Genomic DNA, 10,919 nt, shown 5'->3' with positions numbered 1-10,919 from the left:
CATAAAGAACACTTTTAAAGTAAAACCAGACCTCCCCAGTAAAGGGGTCATCACACCATATCTTAAATTTACTCTACATCTATGGACTAAATATTGTCATATTTTAGCTCCAGAAACCTCTCCAATAACAGTTTTTTTAGGACAACCCTGGTTTAGGTCAGCAATGGATTCATCTTCTTTTTTCTTACGGGAAAAAAATGGCCTGCTTAGATTGGATGACCTGTATAAAAACAAAAAATTAATCTCCAAATCTCAACTGGAACTCAAGGGCAAATTTGACATACCCTGGTTGCAATATATGCAAATTTCTCACTTAATGCATAAAATAAATGCAACAAAGTCACTGGATAGACCTTTGACTCAATTCGAAATTTTGATTAAAAATAAAACCAGGTCCTCTAGAGGTCTAATTTCAATTTTATATCAATCACTTTGTAAATCTTTATGGGAAAAACTACTGACAATACACCAGTCTTGGCATAAAGACTGAGGAACGAATTGGAATTTAACACAGTGGCAATCTATATGGTCATCTAGTCTATTTACTACATCTTTATTAAATGTCAAACTACAAAACTACAAACTATATACTCATTGGTATATGACACCCCCAAAACTTTCTCATATTTATACCTCCTCGCCCCCTCTTTGTTAAAAGGGATGCAGAGAGAAAGGTTCATCTAAACACTGTTGGTGGGATTGTCCCATCATTGCAAAATTTTGGTCCAAAATTATAGATCTGATCAATAGAATTCTTAATTGTGATCTTCCTAAAACCCCGGAATCTATTATTTTAAATTTTTGGCCTTCTTTATGGCTAACTAAATTAAAAATGGAGTTAGCTGCACTTTTATTAAGTGCTGCAAAAACTTTGATTGCACAAACCTGGAAACTTAACAAAGCTCCTACAATCCGCCAATGGTTTATTAGGGTATGGGATATAACAGTTATGGATAAATTAGCATCACAAATTTGGGTGGCTGAAGTATTATCAAAGAAGAACATATTCTTGGAAAAATGGTTTCCCTTTTTTGATTTTGTTAATAATTCAGAAAACAAGAGTTGTAGCCTCCCTGAAAAATATATTGATATAATTTCGTATTAAACAAATTGTTGTTATTGCTAGTTATTATCATTGTTAATTTTGAGTGATTTCTATATTCTTACAATAATTCAATTGTATATCAAAACTTTATTTTGAAAAAATCTCTTGTTAAGATTGTTGTGTTGTATTGTTGTATATGTTGAAAAATTTAATTAAATTTTTTTTTAAAAAAAATGAGTCCTGTGTGCAAATTAAAGTACCATGTGCAAATGGGTAAAAGCCAGGAATAATTTATCAAAGTGATAGACAGACTGGTCTAACAGTTGGAATGTGGCATGTTGGTTCATTCATGTCCATCCCAGTCCTATCCATCAGAATAAAAGTGTCAGCCCTCTTTCCTGGTGAGTAGCTTGAGATCTTACCTCCCACCTCAAACAGATGTATTTATTTATTACATTACATTTATTAATCACCTAATCCCGATGACCATCGGGCTCTAGGTGATGTACAACATTCTAAAACCATTAAAACATTTATTTATTTAAATATAAAAGCCATATCCAGCATTATACAATAATTAAGAGCAAGTGTTGAAAATTTTGCAGTTCCCTCCCGTCTGGTCTGTGAGTGCTTCACACATACAGGGGGGTAGGCTCCACAGGAACTGAGGTCCCAGGAGGGGTGCCAGCCATGATGTCAACTGTCACTGTCCTTAACCAAACGCCTGATGGAACATCTCTACCTTGCAGGCCTTGTGGAATTACATAAGATCCCACAGAGCCCTGATGTTATTTGGCAGAGAGTTTCACCAGGCCCTGGCCCTGGTTGAGAGGACAGCCGGATATCTCTAGGGCCAGGGCTCACCACCAAGTTGTTCCATGAAGAGCGTAATGCTCTCCTGGGGGTGTAATGGAGGAGGTAGTCCCACAGATACGTCGGTCCCAAGCCGCTCAAGGCCTTGAAGGTCAGAACCAAAACCTTGAACTTGACTCTGTGCTCCACTGTATTGTTCTATAAATCATTTTCAGCCATCCAAAACAGGTGCTACACCAAAACACTCGTTTATTTCATACTTCATTTGAAAGACCATCTCCTTCCAAATGTCCCTGTGCCCCAACTACGGTCATCAGGCAGCCATTTGTTGGCTATCCCACCCCTGTGGGGTGGCCTGTCTGGGACTGATCAGAATCTGGGCCACTTCCATTACAGCTCCAGCTCTGTGGACAGGCTCCCTGAAGAGGTGAGTTCCCCCCAAAGATCTTCAGGAGGCTCTGCAAGGCCTGACCCTTTGCCAGGGCATTTGAGGGGGTTTGAATGGCAGCTGTTACAGAGGCACTAGATCATTAGAAAGAGTTAAGGAACTTCCCCAATATATGGAAAACTCAAATTTGGTACATTTGTAGTTCATGTCACCCTAGTTACTACAAAAATATGCAAACTTAACTTGTTTCTTAATGAAACTTTCCTAAAGTTTTCCTCTTAATGTCAGTAAAATAAACAGGGTAAAATCCAAGGGGAGAACTTATAAAAAGCTCAGATGAGTGGAATCCCTATGCATTTTAAACTAACAAGTTTTTCCTCAGGGAGAGTTTGCTTGAAGGAATTCTTACCTCCAAATCTTGTTACCCCGTACATAGGTAATTAAAATAGTTTGGTTCAGGAATACTTTCAGCTTTTTAACAATATTTCTGAGCTGAACTTTGAACTTTAATTGAATAATTGCCAACTTTATGGCACAATTTCTTGACTGTGTTTGGCTGGGGTCTGACTTTGCTTTAAGCCTCAATTGTCTGTTTTTGTGTGTTCAAATAAGGGGCCATTTTAAAGTGTTGCTGCAAACAGAATTTTTGATTCCCACTTCAACACCCATATAACAAATGGATCAATTTATAGTGGAATGAAACTTAATTTCTTTTTGGGAAAGGGAAGCCACTCAGTTGCGAAGAACAAAACAAGAATACTGTCTAATTGTATTGATAAGTATGGTATTTCAGTAATAAATCATGTGGACAAGCAACATAGTAAAGGTATAGGTGTGGGTATTTAGAGTTATTGTTTGTATTATTTTATAAAACGAAAACAGTTTTAAAAAACACCCACAAGGTACTTGTTCCATATTAAGAGGATTTAGTACATTCAAAATATGAGCTCCTAAAGACTTTTAACTAAGTCTAACAATTGGAAATCCTAGACTACTTTGTACATGAAATGCCACTCTTCATGTTTCTTCACTGTAGTACTTTGCATTGAGTAGCTGTCAAGAATATACTCACTGTTTACAGTTCCCATGGCAATGGGCCAATTGTGATGTAATGGCAGAGCAATGATGTCATAAACACCGTGCTGGAACACAACTAAACCACCAGGCGCTTGCTCTTAAAGCAAACTTCTGGCCAGGGCTTGCCAGACCAATTTTTTCCCTCTGACGGGTGCCCTTTGTCAAAGGTTGTACTCGTACACTAATATGGTTTAATGCTTAATAATGGCGTCTCTCTGTCAGGCTTTGGAAACTGTGAGGCGAGATTTAAGACGAACTGACAGAGAAATCAAGAGGCGTTTAAGGTTCATGGACATGCATTGCTGCCATAGCTTCTGCAACAGACATCTTCACTTACATTGCCTCTGTGACATAGGCTGCCACCCACATTGTTGTTGTACTCTCCACCCATATCCGCACTGCCTTTGTGACATTCTGTGCTGCAGTCCGTGTCGACTACCATGCCTCACATCGTTGGAGAGGAAAGCCATTAGAGCTAAAATAGAAGCTGAGCAGGAACTGGCCAGGTAAAAGCTTCCTTTGATTTATTACTTAGGCAGTTCATACCTTATGTGGTTTAAAATGAGTGGGTAATGGCAAAGTATGCAATGGAAAAATGGATTTGTTCCTTGGTATAATCAAATTATAGATTATTATAACCACATGACATAATGATTTTGTTGTTGTTCCTGTTAGAAGTTATAAAGAAAGGAACAGGTTTGGGTCTTGAGGCCCATTTTCAACTGGCTGATGGAGCATTCCCCAGATGATGTACACAAGTTCTTCCTCCCCCTTTTTAATCATGTAGGGAAAGTCAAGGAGCACTGGAAGCCTTTCTTTTTCCCTCTTGAATCCATAGCACTCCCTACTCTTAATTCCTTATAAAGGCATCTGTGATATGGGTGTTCTCTACTCCAACAGACTGAGAGTATGCCATAGAGCATACTCAATTTGTGGCTTTGTTTGGCAAGGGAAAATCAGTACTGATAGCAAGGTTACCAAGCCTCAGGATGAAGCCTGTAGTTCTCATGGAATTATAGTTGGTCTCCAGACTACAAAAATCAGTTCCCCTGGGGGATATGGCAGTTTTAAAGGGCAAACTCCATGGCACCACATCCACTTCCTTCTCCAGAGCCAGTTTGGTGTAGTGGTTAAGAGCGGTGGATTCTAATCTTCAGAACTGGGTTTGATTCCTCACTCCTCCACATGAAGCCAGCTTGGGTGACCTTGGGTCAGTCTCAGTTCTCTCAGAACTGTTCTCTCAAGAGTAGTTCTCTTAGAGCTCTCTCAGCGCCACCTACCTCACAGGGTGTCTGCTATGGAAAGAGGAAAGGGAGGTGATTGTAAACCGCTCTGAGACTCCAAGTGAAGGGTGGGGTATAAATCCAATCTCCTCTTCTCCTCCTCCCCCTCCCCCCCCCACCTCTGACCTGTCCAGGCACCAGCCCCAAATCTCCAGGAATTTCCCAAGTTGGAATTAGCAGTCCTAAATGGCAGACAAATTGTCTCTCGAGAAGCTTTTTGACTTTTAAAAATCCTCCCTTCAAATAACCCAAGGAAAGCAACTGAAAAACGCTTCGTTTATATTATACTCTGATCCAGATACTAGCACGTGTTACATGTAATCTGGAAGAAGTGGTTTTCGGTTACTTTCCTGGGATTCTTTCCATTGTTCAACTGATAGGGGTATCTATATAGGTTGTCACTGTGCTGCTTTAAGAGACTTTCTAGCTGTACTCCAAATGTACCTGTTTAAATGATAGAAAGCTGCTTTCTGCACTCTGGTACTAGACTAACACATCTGGTACTAGACTAACAGTGTTATCGATGCAACGAACAAACCCCGGAGCATGACGGAAGACAGGCGGGCCTGGCGTGATGTGGTCCATGGGGTTGCAAAGAGTCGGACTCGACTGTGTGACTAAACAACAACAACAACAACAACTAGACTAACAACTTTACTAACACATTCTGGCTTACAAAAAGTAGACAATTATTATGTGAAGAAGCTAGATTTGTACAACTTACTTGGAAAAAATACATTTTTGTGGTGCTTAAGTCTGCAGTCTCATGCATTCATACTAGGGACTAAGACCTTTGGAACTCAGAGCAATGTACTTATGCGTAGGATCAGGCTGTTGATATAAAAAGTGTGTCCTCTAGGTAACAAGAAATAAACTTGAGATTAAGACTTTGAAAAATCACCAGGGGAGTATGCCAGTCACCAGGGTAATACCATTCCCATCCCCTTTGCTTACTACAGTATTATGTGGAGTTTAGGAGAATATTTATTTATTTATTCATTTATTTGCTGTCAAGATCATAGCCCACTTATGGCAACCCTGTGTGGGTTTTAAGGCAAGAGATGTTCAGAGGTGACTTGCTATTAGATGCCTCTGCCTAGTGACCCTGGTATTCCTTAGTGGTCTCCCATCCAAATACTAACCGGGACCGATACTGCTTAACTGCCAAGATCTGACTAGACTGAGCTATCCAGGGTACGGCAGGTGATGTTGCCCTCCCACTTTTCATCTGGAGCCCCCATCAGCTCTTTCTTCCTTCTTCTGTCTTCTATTTCTTCCCGAGTGCAAATGTAAGGAGTTGGTACAAGGGTGCCCTGGGGCGGGTGGGGGAGAAAAGAGGAGCTGGGAGAAGCTGTATTATTATACTGCTATTTCAGACTGTTTGGCATTTCTCTTTTAAAATTATTTCCTCTCCCAGGCGTCTCCGGTTGTACGGGCACACCTGTATGTGTAGGATAAGGAGAAAAGTAAGTCCCTAGTTTTTTACTTAGAGATGCAAAGGCTAATATGCAGGCAGTGTTCTGCCTAATTGTTAAATCAGCAATAATCCTTCTTCCCCATTCAAGCATTCGGGTTGCCATGTGTACAAATATGAGTGTGTAGGATTATTGGTAAAGTAGACACTTCGCATTTTAAAATGTATTTTCTTCAAATACTTTTAAAGGAGTTTGGGGTTTTTAGCTTCCTATTGGGTTTGAATCCTGTCAGCTTTTCTGCTGGCTCAGGAGAGAGGAGAAGCAGTGACAGGCCCACACCCGGGAATCGCTGTGGTAAGGGACAAAATGGGCCTTGCCCAGTCTCACTTTGCCCAGCTGTCAAGCTTGGCTGGGCACCTCCTGTTCAGGGTTGGCTAGGCAGGCTTTCCCTCCCTCCTCCCAAGATGCCGGGGACAGACCCAAGGCAGGCTGGGGGGGGAAGACCCTTTTCCCAGGGCCATATCTCCCCCTCCCAATCTGCCCCGATCTCTTTAATGGACCTTAATGGCTCTGTCCAAACAGCCAGCAGAGCTTAAAGGATGGGACAGCTGAAGGGAAGGAACTGATCTGGGTCTGCGTGTGAAGACCGAAAAGTCCAGATTTTGAGAGAAGGAGAGAGAAGCAGACAGACACTGCTGTGGGTTTGCTGTAGCACTTTAAGATGAAGGACCTCTTTCTCTCTCTCAGATCTGATGTGAGATTTGATGTCCTGTAGGGTGCCTCTGTGCTTCTACCTGCGCTCCCTTTGGATATTTGTAAATAAAGAAAAAAACCTACAAAATGTCATACATTTCTAGTGTTCTCTCTTCTAAGGGGATCCAAACCAGGTCAGCACTGCCCCTGGAGAGCCTCTCCCTGCTCAGAGAGGCAGGGAATGCATAAGCAGGAATTTACTGGCCATTTTCAGGGAATGTTCCCAGAGGACTGCTGCCTGGGTGGGCTGCTGGCAGCCAGGAGCAAGCAGAGCCAAACCCCGGTAGCTCTGCCACTGCTGCGGGGGGCAACTCGTCTCATACATGGGTGTCAGCTCCACTCCTGCACCACTGCAACCAGGCTGAGCAGAGTAGCCCCTGCAGTGCTGGCTTATAGTGCCACAGAGGTCATTCAGCTGGACTTAACCTGGTCCCTGGGCCATTTTAACTTCTTAGTCTGCCCCCGTGCATGACAGTATTTTAATAAATAAATAAGCCCTTCCCTAGTGTTCAAGTTTTTCCTTGCAACTTCACCAGCAGAGTCTCCTTGAGCAGTGAATGATGGTCCAGGTATCTCGCCCGCTGGAGTAGTAGGAAGAAATTGGTGGATGAGGGAACTTCTCCATTGCAAATTGTGTTCTCTTGACCCCAGTTTACACAGGGGAAGCAGCAGCCCATCTTTAAAAATACATGCTTGAGGGGGGAATGTAGTTCTTTCCAGTGCTTATGTAGTACTGCAAATGTTTGTGTTTTTTTAAGCCCCCAGAGGGGATTTTTTATTATTTTTTATAAGACTACAAAACTAACACAGAAAAAAGGGAGGGGAACTACATTTACAGGATAAAGTAAAGAAACCCACTACTACCTAAAAACCCAAGAGAGGAGATCATCAATAGCTTAATTACATCAAGTCTTCCCTTCTTTTATGTCATTATAAACTGAGTCAAACATTTATAGTACTTTTTACCCTTTTCTTTAAATCTTAAACTTAACTGTCTAAGAACAGTACCCCCAATCATCACATTTCAAAGTTCTCAAAGGCACAAATCAGAGTCCTTCAGCCTTCACTTCTCCTTTCCCTGTCTCTTCCACAACTTGTAAGGACTTTTTGGGGCTGCTGCCCCTTGCTCTGCCAGAGAGTCCTCTCTGGAAGAACCCGAGTCCAGCTCGCCACTAGACTTACTGTCCTCTTCTTTTTTCCCATCCTCTGGCCTTCCCAACTGGACTCTTAAAAATTCCCGAGCTTTCAGAACAGAGTCAATCTTTTCTTTTTTATCCTTGATTTTGAAGGTGATGCCTTCTGGAATTAGCCATTTATATCCAATTAAATTTGTCTGAAGAAAAAGCATGAGATCTTTATACTTCTTTCTCCGTTGTCATTTCAAATGGAATGTCTTTTAAAACTCTAATGGCATTCTCTCCCACTTTCAGGGATATTCCAGAAAATTCTTTCAGGATTGCGTCCCTCACATGCCTCTTCAAGAATCTTACGACAATTTCCCCAGGCAGATTATTTTTCTTTCTTGGATTCTGCTATGGTCTTAGCCAACTCACTGGTAACTTGCGGTTTCGAGCTCTCAGTCCCTTTCGGTTTCAAAAGTTTTTCTTTGTCCTTCTTCCCCGCCGTCTTTATCGTTTGTTTACTTTCGCAAATTTTTTAGAAATCTCTGAATGTGCGCTTGAACGCTTAAACTCGCTTTGGTAAGTACTTCTAGACAGTTTCCTTCGCGTTTTCTTCCGCTCCTCCCCCTCAAACGCTCAAAAGTTCATGCGCATGGGAGGCGTCCCTCCCCCGCTCGCCTTTTTCCCGTTCAGTGGGGTGGGGTGGGGAGCTACCTTTTTCCTTTGCAGACGCTTTAAAACTGACTCACGTTCATAATTGGTCTTCCGACCTCGTTTTGACTTCATTTCTGACGCTCAATCTCCTGCGCTTGCCCCGGTCGACGTCACTTAAGTCCATTCGGTCTCTCAGCATGGAGAACCATTGGAACGAAGAGGCGCCTCAATTCTCCGGCATTCCGCCATCGAAGAGGCAACCTCTTATAAATTCCATGGTTAGGGTCCCTTCGCCGGGTCCCTGGGGGGGTTAACGAGCAAGCTCACCCCCTCCTTCGGCTGGAGCACAGCTTCACCCCTGGGAGGTCCGGGAGGTGAGTCTGCTAGCGCGCCGCCATTAACCGGAAGTCTAGTACTGCAAATGTTAACAGAAGGCATATGCACATTTCATGAAAGTTAAGGAAAGAGAATACTCGTTGATACCTATTTAGTTTGTTGTCCTTGCATACCCTCATTCTCAAGGCTAATTATAGAATCAGTTCTAAATATATGAAGCAGCCTTTCTTACTTGAATATCTTCTTGCAAAAATCGGGACTGAGGAGATAAAACTCATATTTAGGGAGGCTCAAGGGGTGATTCCAGCTCAGTTCTTCTGTTCCTGAGTGAGAAGGCACAGGATTAATTATATCATTAGTGCACAAATTCCCTGGTCCTCAAAGAAAAGGAACACGATGCTATTAAAAGGATAGAAAATACGTAAATAATATTGTGGGGCTTCAGGTGATTCTCAAGTAGGGAGCCCATCTCTCTCTCTCTCTCTCTCTCTCTCTCTCTCACTCTCGACCCCGTCGGGATTTCAAGGCAAGAGACACTCAGAGGTGGTTTGCCATTGCCTGCCTCCGTGTCACAACCCTGGACTTCCTTGTTGCCCTTGCCCGCCTCTGCGTAGTGACCCTGGGACTTCCCGGGTGGTCTCCCATCCAAATACCAGCCAGGGCTGGCCCTGCTTCGCTTCTGAGGTCTGACAAGTTCAGGCTAATCTTGGCTATCCAGATCAGGGTAGCCTGTCTCTGCTGTTTCGGGAACCATTTGGAAAGGAAGAAACGGGCAAGGGAGCAGTGATTTGTCTGTTGGCCGTGGCAGAGAGTAGAGCTAGGGCTCTGGCATTGTCTATGAGGAGGAGACAGAGCATCACCTGTAGCCCTCAGGTGTGCATGCCCAGAGGGTGTGTATTAGCTGTAGATTTGAAGGTCCTGGATGCTTTGCTCCCTCCTACAGATAGGCCATTCGCTTTGCATTTCTTTGTGTAACCACATGGGCTCCTTCACAAATACTTAGCTGAAACTTTTTGGTGCCAAGATGTGTTTATGGGTCTGAACCTAAGCGTAGCTAGACCAGTGCAAATACATCAAAAGAACAGATTTCATTACCAATTTGTGATATTAATTTGAAGTTGGTGAGACTTCAGATTTTTATGTTTGCCTAAATAAAATTCACCTCTCCCCCCCTTCTGCTTTCCGACCTGCTCCAGTTGCCTTATTCTTGATCTGCTGCCTTCCCCCAAACGCCTCCCCTGATTGAAGTTAATTCCTCTTTTTCCCTTTATCATCTCTCTGATCTGTGCTGCATCACTGTTTTCTCAGCCATTCCATTGGGGTTTTTCAAATTTTCTTTTTAAACATTATGACGGCTTTGTCAGTCCTCAAGGCCAAAGCTCTGAGACAGGGAGCAGCTTTAACTTTCTTTACTTTGTAATATTTTCCAGTCTATCAGCTGAAGACTGCTAGAAGGCAGTACACTCTACCTCCAGAAATGTTCTCAATAAGAGACTTCATGAGAAGGGGTAGAAGAACAGATAGGCAATGCAGATATAATTAGTCATATGTCTGTGCCTTATACAGACACAACACAGAAGATCAGAGCATTACAGCCAGTGCTTAACATGGGATCTGAGGTCAACTCTCTGCTCAGCCATGAAGTTCTCTGAATGAGCCAGGGCAGATGCTTTTAATGTAACGTACATCACAGGGCCAAACTAGATGTGACAGCTCCCATGTGACCGACTTGTAGATGATGCTGCCATTTTAAAGTGATTTTAAAATGCAGCAAGGCCTGCAGTGTGATAGGGTTGACAAGGTCTGGGTTGGAAAATACCTGGAGAATTGGGGGGTGGATCCAGGAGAAGGTGGGGTTTGGGGAGGGGAGGTTCCTCAGCATGGTACAATGCCATAGGGTCCACCCTTCACAGCAGCCATTTTCCCCAGGGGAGCTGATCTCTGTCAGCTGGAGATCAGTTGTAAAAGTGGGAGATCTCCAGGCCCCACCAGCAGGCTGGCAACCCTACAGTGCGGTGGGCTGAGGGGCTCTTT

At 43.0% G+C, this 10,919-nt stretch overlaps 1 protein-coding gene across 1 annotated transcript in view; it reads left to right on the top strand.

Moving 5' to 3' along the window:
* The first annotated feature begins 3,527 nt into the window (after positions 1-3,527).
* The window catches only part of ODF1 (outer dense fiber of sperm tails 1), a 9,635-nt gene continuing 2,243 nt past the window's right edge, over positions 3,528-10,919 (top strand). The window contains exon 1 of the mRNA XM_015428223.1: positions 3,528-3,829. Within this exon, the coding sequence (XP_015283709.1) occupies positions 3,528-3,829 (302 nt within the window). The remainder of the gene's footprint in view (positions 3,830-10,919) is intronic.

Source organism: Gekko japonicus, unplaced genomic scaffold (genome assembly GCF_001447785.1).
Source record: "Gekko japonicus isolate JY-2015 unplaced genomic scaffold, Gekko_japonicus_V1.1 scaffold555, whole genome shotgun sequence".
Taxonomy (NCBI): Eukaryota; Metazoa; Chordata; class Lepidosauria; order Squamata; family Gekkonidae; genus Gekko; species Gekko japonicus.
This window is presented reverse-complemented; position numbering and strand designations above follow the sequence as displayed.